A 20407-nucleotide genomic window follows, 5' to 3' on the forward strand; every position below is an offset into this window, starting at 1 on the left:
TCGTCTTTTTTCCTTAAAGCTTTTGATAGCTGTTTATAAAAACATGACAAATACACAACACAAAACTCGGTAAAAATAACTCACTATATGATACATGTACTCAGACGATGTGATATATTTATATAAGAAAAGATGAAAATAGTCACTTTCCATAATAAAAATAAGTTCTATTTTTTGTTTGTTTATTTTACAATATACTTAATATTCTCTTCTTCTGTTTTCTCTGCAGCTTCCAGGTCACTCCAAATCTCGAGGCGGGCCCCACCAAGCCGGAGTCTGGGGGCTCAGGAGCACAGGCGGCAGCCACACTCTAAGTGTCTCTCCACCTCTTCGACGAACGATGAGCCATCTGTGCACTGGAAGACGTATTTCCGCCTCTTGCTGCGTGTGGGCTGGCAGCACTGGGCCCCGCAGCCCCCACTGCATTCCATGATGGGCACCTTGGAGGCTGTGGCACACGATGCATAGCCTTTCTGGCGGTGAATCACCTCTCGGACCACCTCCCCCAGGCAGGGGTTCTCTGTGGAGGGCAGAAGAGGTAAGGTCAGGGAGATGGCAGCCTGGCTGGAGGGGAGAGGGAAGGCTGTTCTGTAACCCTTGTGTGCTGAAGACCACACGCACTAGCTCCGTCTCTCATCACCCACCACACCAAGCAAGCCTTAGGGAAATAATGGTGACTAAAGCAAATGTGCTCCCTTCCTTCAAGGAATTTAAGACCAAAGTAGATGTCAGACTGGTCGACTGAAGGCTAAATCCTGTCTATAAATTTTAATTGTGCCACATATGTTTAAGAACAAAATTAAATCCAAATACCACCATTCCAGGAGATAGATGTCACTCAACAATGATGATCTCTGACTTAAGGGATCTGGCTCAGTGGAGCTGGTGTACCTGCTATCCACCATCTCAGCAGCCTGTCTTCCTTAGTGTAGAATTTGGACACACTAGTTATATAATCTTTTAAATGAGTACATTTGCATTGATAAACGGAGGTGTATGCTACAAGAGCACAGAGCAAAAACAACTGATCTAGGGCATGGATTGTAGCTCTGGGAAGTGATGTTGAGACAGAAGAGAGCCCCTAGGTCTGTTTGAATCCTCTGGATACTGATGTACCTCTTTATCTCCACCCCCTTGTTCCAGACAGGGTCCCAATGTAGTAAGATACTGAGGCCCAGGATGCTCAGCCACACAGCCTGTACAAGGCACATCATTTCTGAGCCTCAGTTTCTTTCTTGAGAAGAGAAAAGGGGGAGGGGTGCAGGAAGAAAGAGAAGTGAAGGGGAAAGTGGAGGGATGGGAATATGAAAGGGATTTCTGTAACATGGGTTAGAAGTCAAACAGTTTAAGTATCAATAAATAAAAGGAAAATGGGCCATTAAAAATATATATAATATGGCAGAGGGAGCAAAATACAGAGTTTTAGAGTCAAATTTAAGTTGCATTCAATGTAAAAATTGACAAAATATACATAGGGCTTTGTACACAATGTACCTCATAGAAACCTACAGGAAAGACACAAAAGTACATGAAAAGAACTCTAAACGTAACACTAAAGAGAATTATCAAACTACAGGTATGTGAGAAGAAACCAAAGTAGAATTATAAGACTAGCCAAAACACAAAAAAATGGCAGTAGTACATGCCTATCAGTAAGCATGTTAAATGTAAATGGACTAAATTATGCAATAAACAAATCAAATGACTGAATGGAATTTAAAGTCTTATTTACATACTTCCAATAATGTTAATTGTATATGTTAATTGTAATATTGGAAGATCTAAAGGGAGAAATTGACAATAGGGGCAGGGAACTTTAATACCTCACTTTCACAAATTTATCCAGCTAGAAAAGCAACCATAAAACATAGGCCCAAGATGACATATTATGCCCAATGGACTTAGTAGACACTCACAGAATTTACCCTCTAAAAACAAATGACAATTACATAAAACTAGAAACATTGTGAAGTTTAAAAAATGCTACAGTCTAAAGAAGAAATAAAAATTACCTTGAAATAACTGAGAACAGAAATAAGACACCAACACCTATGGAATGCAGCAAAGAGGGTCCTCCATAACAAGATGGGCTTTAAGAACAAAGAAAAGTCTTCAAAATGTTTAAGTTTTCCTAGTTTCTTTAGATGTAAAAGAACAAAACCCAGAGTTAGTAGCTGTGTAGCAGTATAATCTAAAAGAGTGAGGCTCCATGTACCCTGCCCTACCTCGTGAAGGAGGGAGCTGAACAGGTAGGGGAGAAAAGGGCTTGAGAGAGAAGCTTTGGAGTAGACATGTGAAGAAGTAGCGCTTGCTTGATTTGAGGAACTTGGAAGAGACTTGGGTGAGAGGCTCCTAGGGAGGCTGACAATGGCCTTTATTTGACTTGTAATGTGACTCTGTCCCATTCCTTCCAGACTTGACTGCCCCTCTCATATGGTTCACCACTGGAAGGTGCCTTAGACTTGTGGCAAGCTTTTGGACTTTAGCAGTCCTGCTGTTGGCCAGGCATCTAGCTACCATTTCTTATGGAAAAAGAACAAATATTAACATTTGCATGGAGCTACAAAAGACCCTGAAGAACCAAGGCAATTTTGAAAATGAAAAAGAAACCTGGAGGTATGACGTTTCCTAATGTCAAAGTATATTATAAAGCCATGTATATTATAAAACCAAATGTATGATATTGGCAAGAAAACAGACACATAGAACAAGGAGTCTAGAAATAAACCCCAGTAATAGTATAGATCAATCAGTGAATTTACAGCAAAGAAACCAACATAAATGATAGGGAAAGCTCACAGTTGCTTCAATAAATGGCTTTGGAAAAACTGGACAGTCACATGCCCTGAAAAAAAGGAAACTAGATCACTAACTTATACAATATACAAATCTCAACTTAATGTGGGATTAAAGATTTGAATGTGTGAAAGAAACCTAAAAATCTATCAATAAGTTTTGAGCAAAGAAAGAAGCCCAGTCAGCCATCCACAAGTATTGTTGACTAAAAAGCCATTTCCTTACGATAAAATAGCTCTTAAATTCTTGTCTTCCTTATATGCATATTGCCTACCAGAGGTAAGATTTAAGATCTGCATGTTGCCAGAACATATTTTTGGTCACATTGTGCATATTTAAATATAAACCTCCTTTTCTGGGCTCGCCCCCTCCCCACCACCTCAGTACTATAAACCAAACCCGAGCTGGCTTGGACTCCTTTCCCACTAGTCTCTTCTTCCAGGTTAACCTAGAATAAATCTGAGAGTACGTGTTTTTCCCTGTACACAGTGGTGATTATTAGTCTGTAAGTTTAGACCTAAACCCATAAAACTAGAAAAAGATACAGGCAGTTAAGTTCCCTGATCTGAGGAGCTCTTTTCTCCTTCTAGGACAAGGACAAGAAAGGCACCTGTCAGCAGTGACACCACCCAAATGTAACGGATTGCAGATTCTGATATAGAACTACAGGAGAAAGTTTGTTCACAGAAAATATTGCCAGCAACTTGAAATATGCATCTCTTACCCCAAGGTCCGTGACTCGCTGGTGGGCAGAGCAGCTAACTGGTAAGGGAGTCGCAGACAGCGTGGCGGCCCTGCAAGCTGGCCCAGCACCTTGGCACTGTTGAGCCAGCGGCGCCCCCCACTCCTCTTCCTTGTGGGGAGTGCAGAGAGGTAAGGGGCACAACAACGACTCCTGCCCTCCTGGAGCTGAGGCCCTCAGGCCAGGATCAACAAGGAGCTGGGTCCCAGTAGTTCTGAGTGAATTAACCTTCCCATTCCACCACACTGATAGTCTTTGGAATGCAGTGTTCTTTCCTTCCCGCAAGCAACTCCCAAGTTAAACAAAGATAAAGACACAGCACCCCAGCTGGAAAAAGCAAATAAGGTAAGCACATCTGCCTAGGAGACAAGAAGCATCTGAACACAAAATGGAAAAGAGGAGCAGCCTAGAAAGCTACATAAAAACAAAGCATTTGAGGACCTAATAGAATAAAACTTTACAAACTAGAAATGGAGGATTTTTTTTTTGAGTAAGGTATGATAGTACTGAACGCAGTACTTAGTGTTTAGCAGCTGCTTGATACAACACAAATTTCTTGTGCATTAAAAAAGGATAAGACCACAAGAAGCCACATATTATTCCCATAACTAGAGAAAAAGAACTATCAAAACAAAAATAAAGGAAGGAAAAAAGAACAAAAAAATAAGTGAAACTACATACTAGAGTTACTGTGCAGTGAAGGAAAACTATGAACTAAACAAAAAGGCAGTCTCCTGCACAGCTGCTAAGTGGTAGAAGTGGAAAGTATACAAAGAACTCATACTACTCAATAACAAAAAAGAATCAATCTGATTAGGAAGTGGACATTTTCTCAAAGATACAGATTAGAGGTGTTGGCAAAAAGGCACAGAAAGGGGAACCTTTGTGCACTACTATAGCAGTATTTATAATAGTTGTGCATGAAAAGTATCCATTGATAAATTAATGGATAAAGATGTGACTGCTCAGTGGCTCTTATATAGAGCCCAGGTATGTAAGTACACACAATGGAATACTATATTAAGCCATAAAAAATATAACAAAAATTTTGCTATTTGCAATAACATGAATGGCTCTTGAGGGTATTATGCTAAGTACGGTAAGTCAGAGAGAGAAATACATATTATCTCACTCAGTCCTCATAATAAACCTGCCCTAGGTCATGTGGTTTGTAGTGATGGTGCATGCCTGCCTTCATCATGAAAATAACGCCGCTTCTACCTTTTGAGAATGTTAACCTGGGCTGTTATGAAAGTACATAATGTTGTTCAGCTACCACTCATAGTGCTATGCTAAGTGCTGATTACTCTAAGTCTCACTCCCAGCAGCCCTCTGAGGAAGTCTGGTGGCCAGCTGGCTAAGACTCCTGTCTTCTAGTTTCCCCTCTCACTGATCCCTCCTCGGTGTCATCCTGAAGAACTAACAGACTCCTAGCTTCCTCCTTGCTTTATCTTGTGGTTTTCACTCCTGGGGGAGCCAGCTGTTGTGTCATGGAGCTATCTGGGGAGAGTCAGGCACTGAGGCTTCCTGCTAGTCATCAGCACCACACACCTCCCCTAGGTGGTGGCAGACCCTGTGGCCTCCAGATCCTTGCAGTCCTGCCTCTGCCAAATGCGACCTCCAACTAAGCTTCATCTGAGTCCTGTCCTAGAACTGTGTATGCTTAGTATGAGGCTGGGACAGCAGTGCCGGGGCTGCTTGTGATACAGCAATAGATAAACAAAGGTAGTATTGCCCCATTTTTGAGACGAGGGAATGGAGGCTTAGAAATCACTTACCTGGGCTCTCCTGCTGGTGCAGTGGGCTAAAGTGTGGGACTGTCTGCAGCCATTGCAGCTGGAGTTTGATTCTTGGCCAGCAGCGTGTGTGTGACCGACCTCTCCTGGTAGAGCCTCTCACTCCCCCCCCCACCTCTGGCCTGTACCCCATTTCTTGTTTGCATAAATAAATAAATCTTTAAAAAAAAGACGACTTACCCAAGGTCTTACAACCTCTTTGGGAATCAATCAGAATGGGAACTTCTGGATCGGAAGCCCAACTTCTCTAACTCTGCATCGTGCCCAGGTTCCCCCTTGTGGATGCACAGCAGACCTACCTTGTTCGCAGTGCTCCCCACTAAAGCCAGGCTGGCACAGGCAGTGGGGCTCCCCTCGATCTGAGATGTGGCATTGCCCATGGTGGCACTTGAAGGCCGAGCAGGGGTCGGCGGAGTCATTCTTGAGGTCGCACAAGGCCCCGCTGTAGCCCTCAGCGCACTTGCACACGTATGAGGTCCCAGCAGCCACGCATTTGCCCTGGCTACAGCTGCGGGGAGAGGAGAGGATGAGAAGGGGCCAGGGTGGTCTGTGCTATCTGAGGCTCCCTCTCCACCCCAGCCAGGGGAGCAGGTGTAGGGTGTGGGTGGTGAGAGCCAAGCAGTGAATGCTCAAATGCTCTGTTCCAGTGTCAACCAGCTGGAAGCTCCAGAGTGTCACCTGTGTCCACTGCCAGCTGTGACCCTGATAGAGGCTGCCTTGCTCTTTTACACACACATCTGAGTGGCAGGTCACTGCCTGGAAGAAGCTAAACACTGCAGACATTTTAATTGCTCTCCCGCCTTAACTGCCATTACTACCTGCCCACCAGCTGCTACTATGTGCCTGGCAGCAGGGAAGCATTTTGCACCTCCTCTCAGTCTTATTTTCTCCAGCTTCCTCTCATCCGCCGCTCTTATGAAGTAGCTGGTCTGGTCCACACTGAGGTGGAAGAACCGATCGTAGGCCTGTGTGCACAGTCACCTCGCGGCATCGTCTCCATGGGGCTAGAATTCCTTCTACCCAGATCAGCGCAGTCACACACACTCGGGGGCTGCCTGGAAACTCAAAGCCTTGATGGTTGTCCCAGGTGCAAAACATCATTTCCCAGCTCGTTAAACCAGCCATCTTACAGGCTCTGGTGTTATGTTTGGCTGAGTCAGATTTTTTTTTTACTCCGAGAACACTGGATCTCTCGTGCTCAGCACAGGGCTGGCACATAGCAGAACCTCAGTAAATGTGTGTGGACTGCGAGCGAGTAAGCCATGACATGGGATTGGTCTGGGCACGGTGACATGCCTGGCACCTTGCCCAGGGAGCCGAATCCCACCCACCACTTGCCAAGCCAAACGCCTATGGGTTGCATCTGCCCAAAAAGCAGCTCTGCATTCAGAGGCCACGTAGGGGTGTGTGGCAGCTCCAGACAGATTCTAAAGGAGACTTTCAGCCAGACTCTAGCACTGACCCGAGTGGCACCTGCCGTTCAGCTGTGTAAGTGCTTCCCCTTGTGAGCAGCCACACCTCTGGCAGTCCTAGTGCCAGTCCCTCCCCAGTCTCTCCAGCTTTTGTCAGTACCAGTGTCTTGGCTGGGGGGTGGGGTGGGGGGGAGGGGCACTGACCTGTGGCCGAGGCAGGGGTCCCGCACCTCCTGGTCACACAGCGGGCCGGTCCAGCCCGGGTGGCACTCACACACCACGCTGTCCTTCTCCACCGAGCGGCACAGACCGTGCTTGCACACAGTGCAGGACTTACAGCCCGGCGACACCCCCAGGGACTGCGGCGGGAGGGCCTTGAAGTCCTGCAGCTCGTTGTTGATGCGCACCTCGTGGATGCATCCGTGGAAGCCGCCCAGCGGCCGGTCGGCGCCCTGGCGCAAGGCCGAGAGGCCTGTGGAGGTGGGGATGCCTGCGGAGGGGTGAGGCAGGTCAGCATGAACGCCCACCTGGCCCTCCTGAGACCTGCCCTCCGGCAAGCAGGAGATGCTGTAGTGTCTGCGGTTGAGCAGTAGCTGCCCTGGGCTTCTGCTGCTCACACAGGGGCAACGGACCCACACTTACTCTAAAACTCTTGGATTTGCTGTCAGTATTTAAATCTAGAAACTGTTCCATAAAAACACATATTTCGGTCTTCTGTAGAAAAGTGACACAGCTGGCCCCTGGGGTAGTGTGGCTGCTCCACCTGGGGGAGCGGGGTGGATGGTGCGCCACATTCTGCCACTGTCCCCCCAGCTCTGCAGCTCCTTGTCATGGCTCCTAGACCCCAGGTGCAGTGCAGGGAAGCTAGAGATTGGGAGCACACAGTGGGGAAGCAGCCTCCATCAGTGGAATTTTGGGGATCTCTTTGGGGGAAGAGCTGTGCCCCTTCTGGGACTGCTCTAGGCCTGGCCTCTTGCACCAGCTGTTAACAATGCAGGTTCCTGGGCCCAGCCTGGCCCTCCAGAGGTGTCCTCCCCGCTTGGGGAGAAGCACTGGGAATCTCTGTGTTAAGCAGAATGCTGCAGTGATTATACATTTTTGCACAAGACCCTTTGAATGACTGGCCCAGGTCTGCATATGGGGCCCATACTCTGCCTCTGTGCAACATTAATCTCAAAATTTTAAGTTCTTCGCATGCATGAACTGGGCCTCACAAGTGTCTGGGAGGTGGCAGAGCAGAGGGACTGTGATCTGAAGCCCGTACATGATAGGCCTGGACCCTGCTCTCCTCTGCGCCTCTCTTTCTATCTTTGCCCCTACCAACAGCCCCTCCTGACCCACTTGTCTTCATGACTAAACCAACTATTTGCTCTTTAGGATTGGTTTGGTTGCCACCTCCTCTGAGCAGCCTTCCTTGGTTGCATTTGGCAGGGGGTGCTAATATGAGAGAGGGGAACCCCGGCCAGTGGGCCTAGATGTGAGTGTGCTCTCACAGAGGACAGTGGCTAGTAGGGGAGAACACCTTACCGCCAAGGTACAAGGGACTGTTGATGCCCACTGCTGGCTGCTTCTGGAGCTTCCCCAGACTCTTGGGGGCTCCTTTGTCCACCACGAGGTTCAGGGTCTGATTTAGCATCACCAGCTCCACACTGTGAAACTGCCCGTCATTTACTGTCTCCACACTGTATAGGAGAGAAGGGCAGAGTCAAGAAGTGTGTTCAGCTCCTTTCATGGCTAGGCACTGGGGCGTGAACCTGAATGCACTATCTGCATTTTGTTTCACTGATATTTGGAAATAACTTCAACCTGGCAATAAAAACGGTACAGAAAAATCACTATTCTAATTACAGATTCTCTTATTAGTCACATGTGTAAAAGGCAGAGAATAACCTGACAGAATTGCTGAGATGATCAAGTGCAAGGAAATACATGAAATGTTTCCTAGATTAAATTACTGGGAAAAGGTGAGCAATTATTATGCATTACCAAGAATATTAACAAGTACATACCATTGCCTGCAAACCTAGTGACCCTTGCTCTAGTGCTGATCTCTGTGTGGAAGTGATGACAGAGGGGGACATGCAGGAGCCCAGGGCCCTCCCATATCCATGCAGTATTTTCTCTTCTCAGATCCACCCATCCATGCACCTCCTCATTATCCTTCTATCCATCTGTCTAATGGTCTGTCAAGCTACCCATATTTCATTCACCTACTCACCCATCTTGTATCCGTCCATTCAGCCATCTATCTCCCTCCCCATCTATTGACCCATCTACCCACTTCCCACTCACCTAACCATACACGCATTCATTTCTATCCATGTACCCATCGTGCATTGTCCAATCCATCCACCACCCACCTCACCTCCCACTCAACAATCCACTTACCTGTCCACTCATCTCTATCCATGCATGCATCCATCCATCTAGCCACCACTCACCTAACCAGCCCCCATTCATCTCTATCCATGCATCCATCACCCACCCGCCCACCCACCCACACAGTATTTGCTATGAGCCACAACGTCTGAGGTGCTGGGTTGCAGACTGGACAGACAGGACAACTTCAATCACAGAACTCACCATCCCTTTGCCTTTTCTTTAAAACAGATGACTAAATTATTTTTGTAAGGTCTAGTCAAGAAATAGTGTAGTTGGGGCAGATTGATGACTAACAGAATTCACTGGGGGAATCTAGTTTTATGACGGGAAGCCAAGAAACCATATGAAGGTGCAGGGGTTTCTATTTCAGTGACTTCCAATTACTTTAAATAGTGATTTGAAGACCAGACAGAGGCCTGTGAGCCTGCAGGCTAGTTGGGAATGGAACTACAAATTTGAGATCTGTAGCCTCCCAGCCTCACAGTTTTCTAAACAGACATGGAAAAATATGTGGATCTACCTCAGACCTTGCTGTACATGACATTGTTCTGAATGCAGCTGAGCTCTTGGCCCCACAGGCAGGTACCTAGACAGTGGACATACCTGTCTCAGGGTGAGCAGGAGAGGGGCTCTGGGTGAGTAATCTTGGTGTCCCTCCCAACGTTAAGCTTCAGAGAGCCTGAGGCAGCTGCATTATAGATACACACAGGCACAGCGAGCACATACAACCCCTTCCTCCTGCTGGCTTCAAGCCTTGTGTCCTTCTTCCCTTCCCCTGCCGTAGGCAGAGCTGGCTTGGAGACAGCGACCTGGCGGAAGCCACAGGGGCAGGACTGGGTGGCCACTAACTCTTGCCCTGACAACAGGTTGGCCTCCACAGTGCCCTAGCTGCTGGCGCTGGGTGATTCCCCCGTACCCTGAAAGGGGTTCCTAGCATGTCTCTTCCTCAGGTTTGCTCTTTAGCCAGAGGGATCAAGTGTCACACTTGGTCTTCCAGCTGGGGGTCCCAGGCAAGCCACATCACTTCTGTGAGTCTCTATTGTCACTTCCATGTAACAAAGATGCTAATGGGTTTGATCCCACTGACCTTTATGGGATTCCCAGACACAATGCCTAGCCAGAGCCCAGTAAAAGGTGAAAATGACAAGCTCCTTGACTCTGACCTTGGGTTTGGAAGAACAGAGCAAGGCAAGAGGGGGTGGGTGGGGGAGTCAGTCAGCAGGCCCTAGAATACTTCTGAGTTCTCAGCCTACCGCTACAGCTGTCCAGGGTTTGAACAACTTTCTGTTTCCATTTCTGAGGAGGGTGCTTTTGTGAACCCCATTTTCCAGGGAGGGAACCAGAGTGACCCCACCCAGGTCACACTCCTAGGAAGTAGTGGGACTGGGGATCAAAGTCAGGACCAACTCCAAATCCAAACCTCTACAACCTTATCTGTGCTTGCAGGTGCTCACGGGTCAGGTCACTGCCTTCCTGGCACATCATAATTAGGGTCTCTTGGGCCTAAAGCGTAAGGCCACTGGTTTTAAGTCTGGGGGGTCTCCCAGGGTTTGGAGTTCACCACAATCTCGTGAGTCATTTTTACTTTTAAAATCTAGGCCTTTGAAGTAAAATAATGAGCAAATAGGTTCTCTTTCTACAAAGGATGGGAAAAAGAGTTACCTCCATCCCCATTACCCCCCCCCCCAAACCCTGCTGTTAACTCTGAAAGAAACAATCCTATACAAGAGGCTTCCTGGAGAGAGATTCTGAGATTTCAGGGAGAGAAGGCTGGGAGTTTTCCTTGCTAGCCAGTGGGCCAGATGAACCAGCCTCACATGGGTCAGGTGGAACACATGGGCGGGGTTGGGGTGGGCTGTCCTAGTCAGGTGGCCCCTATCTGGGACTAGCATAAGGACATGGCTAAGTCAGTGGCCCTGCGTTCTCCTCTGCCCTCCCTAACAATGGCACCATGTGTCCAACACCTCATAGCTGCCGGGACTTGTGCTTGGCCTGCATTCTTTCCCTTAATACTAACAACCCGCATTTGACAGTCACAATTTTTTCCCCCTCTATGTTGAAAATAACAAGCTTAAGGCTCAGGGACTTAAGGAATCCAGTCCAAAGTCTTAAAGCAGAACTAATGGAGGCCAGAGGGAAATACAAGTTCCTAAGACACAGGACCAACAGTGATTCCTCAAGGTGCTGGGCATGCTCACCTGGCTGCCCAGTTGTGACCGCTAGGTGGCGGTAGAGCCTCACAGGAACAAAGGGTCTCCAGGATTGTCCTTAGGCAGCAGCCTGAGATCCCTCTATTATAACCCTTATACCCAACTCCTGCACCTCTGCACCATCGGACCCTTCTAGATAAGGCACTCACACTTACTCACTTAGACTGTCCCTCCCTCCCCCAAGCCCCTCTCCACCCCAACTTTCCAGGTTGGGAGCCAGCACAGGAGAGAGAGGATTGGATGCCAGATCTGCCATTTAATATGTGCCTTTGGGTCAAGGACTTCAACTGGGAGTCTGGTTTCTCATCCCCAAAATAGGAGTGAAGATGCTTGCCTGAGGCTTGTGGTCAGGATCAAATGAGACAAAGTCCTTGGCAAGGATGGGGCTGTGGTTATTAAGAGTCAAGTGGAATGAGCTTTGGGATGAACAGAGCTATCAACATGGGTTCTAAAGTGGCTTGCATTTAAACACTGAAGTATTTCACAGAAATGCCAACTTTCTAGCTCTCTTGAGAATCTGCATTCCCTTAGGGCAGGAACTGCCTGAGCTGAGGTCCAGTGTCCCTCTGGATGAAGCCTGTACCCTCAGGTACCACAGTCCCCATTGCTCCCTACTGGAACTCTGTCTACTTTCCCCAGGTCTGTTACTTTCCTTGGTCCCTTGGCCTTGAAGGCAGCTGGTGTGCCCTGGCATCGGTCTCAGTCATGAGGAGTACCACATCCGTCGCCCTGACGGGCAGGCAGGGGCTCAGGTGGGACTTTGTCATGGGTCTGGAATGGGACATCATTAGCACCTGTGACTACAGCTGGGTAGATGAACAAAATTAGGCACCCACACCTAGGAGGCCTCAGACTGTAGCCCCAGGCCTGGCTGTTTCTTTTCACTCTGGGACAGGTCAGTGTGGCCTCAGCAGGTGGAAGTATACAGGTTGCTAACCCTGATTAGACAGCTTTGGTCTAGTCAGCTGTTCCTGACCTCAAGGCTGAGGAGGCTTTCCTGGTTGACTAGAGGTCACTGTGGTGACTGAGGAGGACAGCTCACTTCAGGCTGGGATGGTTTCCTGGCCCCTTTGGTCAGCTGCTAGTCAGCTTGGCCTGGCAGCATGGCCTCCATGCAGACCCCTGTCTGGGTCACCTCATTTCTCAACCTGTGGGAGCACTGCTCAGTCAGGGACAGCCTCAGCTTTAACACTGCCTCTCCCTCTAGGGAGCCTGTGCTGGTTTTCCAAGCAGAAACATCTGTTCCTTCTTTGGTGTCCCCCACAGCAGATACTGGGGTCTCTGGCCAAGCCATTTTATTGGGCTTATGTAACTGTTGCTTGTTTACATATCTGTCTTCCTGAATGTGGATTCCCCAGAAGTCTTGGAGCCCAAAGTTTCTTCTGCTCCAGCTAAAATGTAGAGTCAGGCAGGGGGCCTCTCACCAGGACAAAAGTCTTGGTATGAGGTTATCTGCTGAAAACAGCAGGCAGACATCATGACCAGATTAGCATAACCAGCTAGACCAGGTGGAAACCTGGAAACTGGGACTAGAGACAGGATGTTTGATCAGCAGCCCCCTGGAGGACCCCCAGGCAGGCAACAGCCTCTGCTCACTCTCCCCTACTTTGCGCATCCCCAATCTCCACCCCCACCCAGCACAGTCCTCCACAGACTCGCCCACCTTTCTTGCATCTATCTGATCCCCAAGTAAGTGTGAGACTGGCCCAGAAAACTGGTGCAGCAACCACACAGCTGTAGCCCCTCTGGGCCTCTCTCTACTTGGCCTCTGAGCTGCCTTTCCTCAGTCCATGCCTCACCCAGCCCAATGTTGCTGCCTGGGAGGCAACACCTGACCTGCATCTTAACCCTGCGACTCCTACTCCTTGCCCAGGATGGGGAACCCCTGCACTCCTGCCCCAGGGTGCCTGAGTGGGCAAAACCAAACCAAACAAAAACACACAGTTGTGGCAAAACCAGAGAGCAGCCTCAGCTGTAGGATTATGAGCTGAAGGTCTGTCATCACTCTGGGAGGGCGGCTACAGGGCAGGCATCTGACCCTGGGGTCCTCCCCCACTAGGTGGGACAGAGGAGCTGGGCCTGCCCACGCCAGCTGCTCACCCCCAACTTTCTGATAAGGGCTGAAAGAGACGGCAGTTCTCTGGGTTCCTGTTGCACCCCTTGTACCCCGAATTTAGGCAACAGCATGAATTTAGTCCAAGAATGCTGTGGACAACATCACCCCTTTATCAGCCTGCTTCCAACAGCTAAACCAGTGTGGGGAGTGGCAGACTCCACCCAGAGGGAAGCCTGTGCTCTGGCTTCAACATGCCCACATCAAGGGTCAATTTTCTCCAGCTCCTACATTCCACCACACCCTGAGGTATATCCTGCTGTTATTCACAGTACATGGGAAAGTAAACTGAGGCAGGAGATGGAGTCACTTGCTCAAAGCCAGATGCATCTGTCCCCACAGGCTTTGACAGGAGAATGCTTGTCTCCTGGCCTGGCCTTCTGCCATTCTGCCCTCTTTGCTTTGCCCACAGCCAGCAGCTCCAGGAGCACACAGCTCGGAGGCCCCTGAGCCCAGTGGGGTGATCGTCTTCTGGCGGCCATTATGCCCACTGTCCTAACCTGGCTGGGCTTCCCCCCAACCCAGCCTCCACCCTGAGCCTCTGCCCCACCTGAGTTGGAGACAGGCCTTAGGCTTGTCTTGCTACCCTCTCAGTGGTCTCCCTTCTTCAATGCCACCCATGCCCAAAGTGCCTACTCCAGGAAGCCTTCATGGGGGAACACTCCTCAGACTGATGCAGCACACTGCCTGGAGGCTTAAAGCACATGCTTGGGCCTCCCCCCAGAGCTCCTCTCCTAGGTCTGGAGAGGGCTGTGAGCATTTGCAAACAGTTCCAGGTGCTGCTGGAGCTGCAACTTCACCACCACGCTCTGAGAACCACGGGGTTAGACCACGGTGTGCCAGGCATGGCCGTCCTTAGAGCGTGCATGGGGGTCTGTGAGGCAGTTTGGCCTCCGTGGACAGTTGACCACTGAACAATGCGGGGTGACTGGCATGAGCTCAGAGACTGGAATTTTCTTTTGAGTTGTTGGCGTGAACCCGCAGCAGCGGGGATGTGAGCACAGCACCGTCAGGGGCTCTTCCTTCTGGCTTTCTTAAGGCCATTTTCCTTTTTCCAGCTTGCTTTACTGCAAGAGTACAATGCATAGTACATACAGCATGCAAAAACTGGTGTTCTTTGACAGTTTATGCTCTCAGCAAGGCTTCCTGTCAACAGTAGGCTGTTAACTTTTGGGGGGGGAGTCAAAAGTTATACTCAGATTTTCGATTGTGAGACAGAGTTAGGGTCCCTGACCTCCACATTGCTCAAGGGTCAAGTGTATTTCATATTCTTGAGTCCAATATTGAGTTTCCATTGAAGAAAGACGTAGTTACTAGGGAAAAAAATGCAAAAAGTGACTGCTTTCCACTCATTCCAGTCATTGAGGTCCGCTTTCTTGAAAGGGGAGGAAATGTGGGTCCCTTGTGAGCTCTGCATTCTCCAAAGAAAGGCTCTCCTACCTACCACAGATTTTACAGAATTTTAAGTGGAGCCTAGATAGGCATTTCTCATTTTAATAGTTACTTTTATAACCACTGTAAAAATATAACTGTAATACCTTCTTATTCTCATAGTTTAGGATTAATTTAACTGAGATGTAGCAAAGGACACAACATATTGAGTTAGCATGTGATGTCACAGATGACAGCAAACTAAACAGCTGTGACTTTGATGATAACACTTAAGCAAAGAAGGTGGGCTGCAGACTGTTGGGAGGGAGTGTGTCACGTGACACTGGGCTGACACCCCGCCCCAAACAGTGTGAACACAGGACGATGGCCAGAAGGACAGAAGTTTAGGAAAAACCTTCCTTTGGGACAGTTTGAAAGTCACTTAAGGAGCACAGTGGCTTCTCTTTGCTCTCCACTTCCTTCCCCTTGAGTTGCACGCTATTCTCCCCTGTTTTCTTTCTTAAACTAATAAAAGATTAGGATGACATTTGAAAAGGGCACCTCATTAAGCTGCCTCCTCCCCATTGGAGCTCGGGCCCCTGCACAGTAGCCAGCTGGCCATTCATCTTATGGTAATGAGCTGTCATCTCCCGCAGCCTGCCTTCCTCTCAGCCTCCTCCTCCACCACCACCTTCCTCCCTCCCACCCCGCACTCTGCTGGGGGTAAGTCTGGGGGGCTGTGGGGAGAAGGGGCAGGGTGGCCCCTAGCATTCCTGCAGGGCTGACAGCAGGCAGGAAGAGGCGGGCTGGCGCTATGGGGGCCTCACCTGTACACCGTGGTGGGTGGGGAGCTCAGGCTGTCGTAGACCAGCCTCACGTGGCCCTGGTACAGCTCCAGCGCCAGGGGGTCATTGTCTCCCTTGTAGAGGAGGATGCCGTTGTCCTTATCCGTGGCCACCTGGAGAGAGGCATGGGGGTTAGGGGACCCAGAGGCCTGACTGCTGCCTCCCTCTGCACAGAGCCTTCTCCCGGCTAGCAGCACCTGAAGGAACCTGGATCTGAATTCACGCCCACAGTTCCCCTCTACCGAGCCTGTCAATTCCCAGAAGGGAAGATACACACTTGTTCTCCTACAAATGTTGACTGAGAGATTCACTTCCACAGATATCCACTGGCCACCCTCTAAGTGCCACTAGGTGATATAATTTCATATGACATATAACCTTTCACGTAGATTGTATAACATAGCTTGCTATGTTGTAGATATTTTACTATAAATGTATAATAGATAATCTTACACATTTTATGATGTATATTTATAGATCTGTCAAGAGCCTCAAGCTCTCATCCAGCCCCTCCCACTGGTATTCAAAATGATTCCACCCAAAATACCTGTCTTTCTGGATAAAGTTTAACAGTTAACAAGATGCTAAGTGTTCCTGTTTAGTCCAGTGTTTACTACCAACCAGGCACTGTGTTAGAGTCATCTGGGGGGTTGTTAAAAGCAGTGTTTGGGCTTCACCCAAGGTGGTTACACACAGGTCCCTGGTGGGGAGCCAGGCCAGAGACAGATTCAGAAGTTCTCCAGGCAACTACTGTGTGTCACCAGGACTGAGAAGTCCTGGCTTCAGGCTCACCACCCAGAGACCAGCTACTTGTGGGCACAGGGTGCGGACTAGGTCCTCTCCCTGCCCCTCCCCAACGCACGTGCAGCCTGAAGGAGAGGGTGTGGGGCACGGGTCTGACAGTGCGTCTGGGACACAGTGTCCACAGACTCTCTGTTGGGCGGGTGAGTCTGAGGGAGCAGGTAGGGTGCACAAGGAGCACCCCGGAGGGGTGAGGGAAACTGAGCCTGCTTCCTGGGTGAGCCGAGCCAGCTTCTTGCCGGCCCCTGTCTCCAGGCTGTGGGCACTGAGGCTGCCAGAGCTGAGCGCAACCGGCAAGCCCCACCTGTGTTGGTGCGTGCATGGGGGATGTGAGGCTCAGTGGGACGCTGCTGAATGCAGGCGCCCTCCGCCCTCCGCCCTTGGCCCTCCGAGAGCTGAAACCTGGGTATCAGGGTTCTAAGCCCCAGGAGGGGAGGGTGACTCACGGACCTGCACCTCACTGTGCTTCCCAGGTCCCTTCCCCCCAGAATGACTACTGGCTCTTCTCCATCATCCCCTGTCCCCCAAACCCACCTGGCCTATCCTTTAGCTCTCCCAAGAGGGTAGTTTGGAATGAACCTGCTCAGACCTACAGCAAAGGAAACTGAAAGAAGTTAGTTGGAAGAGAACTGGGTTCATGCTAACTGGCTTTCCAGTTCCTGAAATGGCCTGCTTGCTTGTGCCTCTGGGTCTTTGCAGAGGCTAAACTGCACCTGCTCCTCACACAGCTTTTTTTTTTTTTAATTTTTATTTATTTGTGCATATAAGATGGGGTGTAGGCCATGGGGGGGCTGTGTGCGGGGGTGAGGGGATTCAGCAGAGACAGAGTGGGGAACAGAACCATAAAGATCTACTGAAACACACTGCTGAGGGGAGCAGGAGGCAAGACAGGAGAGATCTGCTGTGCCACGTGGGTCACCTCCTTGGGCCTGGATGCAACTCAGGCCGCAGTGGCTGGTAATACCTTGATAATGCTGAGACTTTAACCCCTGCACCACCAGGGAGGCCCTGCACCCCCTTCTCACCCTGCCCTCTCAGCCCCTCTACTTCTCCCCTTTCATCCACTCCTACTATCCCCCCATCTCAGCTTAGTTATCACTGACTCTGACTACTCCCACCAGCTGGCCTCCACAGCCCACTGTCATTGTCACTTTGCCTGTCATCCTGTCATCCTGCCCTGGGCAAAGGCTTTGCTAGTCTTATCTACCCTAAACCCCACTGCCCACCAGTGTTGGGCATATCATAGGGAAGTGCATATTTTCTAGAGAAATGAATAACTGAGGGCGGAAGTGGAGGCTGCCAGGCAGGGCTTGTCTACGGAGCCCCCTAGATAGAGGAAGATGGGCCCCCCCAGACTGAGCCTTGTCCCTGATGATGCTGTAGCCGGGGCAGGTTTGCTGCAATCTGGGGCAGCCCAGGTCTTGTGGGAACACCAGAGCCCGGGGGCGTGCTGAGGTCCTCCTGGCGGCTAGGTGGGTAGGACGCACCTGCAGGGAGATGTTGGCCTGGGGCCGGACCTTGGCGGACGCCAGCTCCACATAGGAGTCCTTGCCTACGAAGTTGACGGTGACAAGCTTCTCGCAGCGCGGGCCGGCGAAGCCAGGAGGGCAGCGGCAGGTGGGCTCCTGCTGCACCACGATGCACTGGGCCCCGTTCTGGCACTCATACTGGTCGCAGGGGCTGGTCTGCAGCAGGACCATGGGTGGGGGGTGCTCACAGAAGAGCCCGCTGGAAGAGGGGGGAGAGGAGAATCGGCTGTGGAGGCCAGAGAGCCTCGAGCAGAGAGGGTAGGGCAGGATGGGAACTAGGACAAGCTCTGGGCTATGGCTCCTTCCCACTGCTAGCCAGGGAAGCCCTTGTCCTTCCCCAAGCCTCAGTTTCCCCGTTGAAAACATCATGGGGGTTGGGCTGCAATACAGCTCTCTAAATTTGAGTTTCCTTAGAATCTATGGGATGAATCCATTTAACAGTACAGATTCTCATCTGTCTGTGATGAAAGGATAAAGAACATGTGGTCTGTGCAGTCCGGTGCTGCTCAGCACGGTTTGGTTGCTGGAGGAACACAGATGTGACAGGGCCCAGCAAGGCTCAGACTGCTGGGGCTGCGGCAGGCTAGACCTGCGAGGTCTGTGCGACTTCACCCTGGTGCCTGTATCACGAGGAAATCAAATGATGCATTTTCCAGGACGCATTCCAGGCATGACGACGCATACAATGGACTCTTAGCCAGTCTGACCACACCTTAGGGTGCATGAAGCCTTAGGGTTCTATGCTCCGGGAAACAGACTAGAGTGGAGGGTGTGCGGGAAGAAGGCCTGGACGGAGATCCCGCTGCGGAGGCCAGAGCGCCTCCCTGGCTGTTGCAGCTCACTGGAGCCCAGCCCACTGCCCCTCGCCCGCGGCCCTACCTGAAGCCCTGTGGACAGATGCACGTGTAGCCGTTGACTGCGTCCACACACTGCGCCCCGTGGCGGCACCTGTGGGCCACACAGTCGTCATTGTCGGTCTCGCAGAGCTTCCCGCTGTAGCCAGGGAGGCAGTCACACCTGGAACACAGACGCAGAGGACACACTCTGTGGGCTTCCCTCGTCCGGTGCCTCTCTGCTGTCTTTCACCCAACCGCTGTCCCGAGGTCCCCCTCAACCGTGAGCCCTGCTGGGCCTGGCACTGCTTCACTGGCTGCCTGCAGCTCTGGCCCCTGCACGTTCACATTTGCTACTTCCCGTGGGGGTGTCTTGTTTTCAGGAGCCAGGCTGAGCAGCGAAGAATCACAGATTTGGGCTTGGAACGCCCACCTAGATGATAATTCTCCCTAGAATTAGCATCTAGTTAGGTCGTGCCTGACACTGTGGGGAGCACCCCTCGAAGCTCCCCAATGCCCCTGTCCAGAGGAGAAAACAGGGCATGGAGGACTGGAAGAAAAACCTCAGAGCACTTAGGGCCAAAGGAGCCGACTGGGAAGGCGTTAGGAGGAAGGGATGGCCTTCCCTCCTGCCTCTGGCTCCCCTCTTCTGCAGTGGGTAGAAGTGGGCTGGAACCATGAATGCAGCCTGCTATCACTGGGACTGTGGATTCACCGCAAGGTAGGAAGCCTGGGGGTGGGCGTCCTTGGACGGGGGCACACTCTACAATCTGAGGATTTACTGGACTTGTGCTCAAACCCGAAGTCTGTTCAGATCTGACCTGCTCACCTGTACTTACCCGGCTGTTAATTTGAGGTATGTGACCTATTGTGGCACCAGTCACCCACCTCACCACACTGGCCGTAAGGACAGAGACCAGAGTGCTGTGATGGGCAGGGAGCCAGAAAAACACTGCGGACTCTGCCATCGTGCTCATCTGGACCCAGCGGCCAGTGTGTCTGTCTCCCGAATGCATTTTTAATTAAAAAAATGTTTGTTATTGAAGTAACATTGCATCAAATATTATGTAAGTGTCAGGTGTTCATTGTTGAGCCCCAACACGTGTCTATACTACATTAGGTTCACCCCTAAAGGTCCAATTCTATCTTTCATGATTCCACTGTCTTCCCATTTAGTCATCCCCTCCCCCCTTCCCTTCTGATTAGCACTAACTGGTCTTGTAGCAGCAAAGCTTATTTTTATTTTACTTAGTTCCTCTTCCTGTTCTCTCTATAATCTATAGAATTCTATAATCTAGAATTCTCTTGAATTCTATGAAGTACTTGTAGAGAAGTTCAAGCTGTAGGATCTTCCCTACGGCAACAATAGCTGCTCAATACTTACAGGGTGTAGCCAGCTTTGCAGGCCTGGAGGTCAAGGCTGGCAGGAGATGTGCCTGCAGCAGTGGGGAGGCGATGCTGACTGAGCAGCTGAGCTTTGCGCGGACCGTGTTTACATCCTTCTCCCTGCTAAAGCCCTCTCCACACCATCACTTGTCGAGCTTGAGTGAACATACATAACACCCAGGATCCCGTTA

At 50.3% G+C, this 20407-nt stretch overlaps 1 protein-coding gene across 2 annotated transcripts in view; it reads right to left on the bottom strand.

Moving 5' to 3' along the window:
* Positions 1 to 269: 269 nt before the first annotated feature.
* SLIT3 (slit homolog 3 (Drosophila)) overlaps positions 270 to 20407 on the bottom strand; it is a 580975-nt gene continuing 560837 nt past the window's right edge. For both annotated transcript variants that reach the window (XM_004679197.2, XM_004679196.2), the window contains exons 30-36: positions 18877 to 19014; positions 17956 to 18196; positions 15650 to 15780; positions 8274 to 8428; positions 6951 to 7236; positions 5634 to 5842; positions 270 to 520 (exon numbers count right to left, since the gene is read on the bottom strand). In XM_004679197.2, the coding sequence (XP_004679254.1) occupies positions 285 to 520; positions 5634 to 5842; positions 6951 to 7236; positions 8274 to 8428; positions 15650 to 15780; positions 17956 to 18196; positions 18877 to 19014 (1396 nt within the window). In that variant the 3' untranslated portion in view covers positions 270 to 284. The remainder of the gene's footprint in view (positions 521 to 5633; positions 5843 to 6950; positions 7237 to 8273; positions 8429 to 15649; positions 15781 to 17955; positions 18197 to 18876; positions 19015 to 20407) is intronic.

This window comes from Condylura cristata, unplaced genomic scaffold (genome assembly GCF_000260355.1).
Source record: "Condylura cristata isolate star-nosed mole 26May11 unplaced genomic scaffold, ConCri1.0 scaffold00008, whole genome shotgun sequence".
In the NCBI taxonomy this organism is placed as follows: domain Eukaryota; kingdom Metazoa; phylum Chordata; class Mammalia; order Eulipotyphla; family Talpidae; genus Condylura; species Condylura cristata.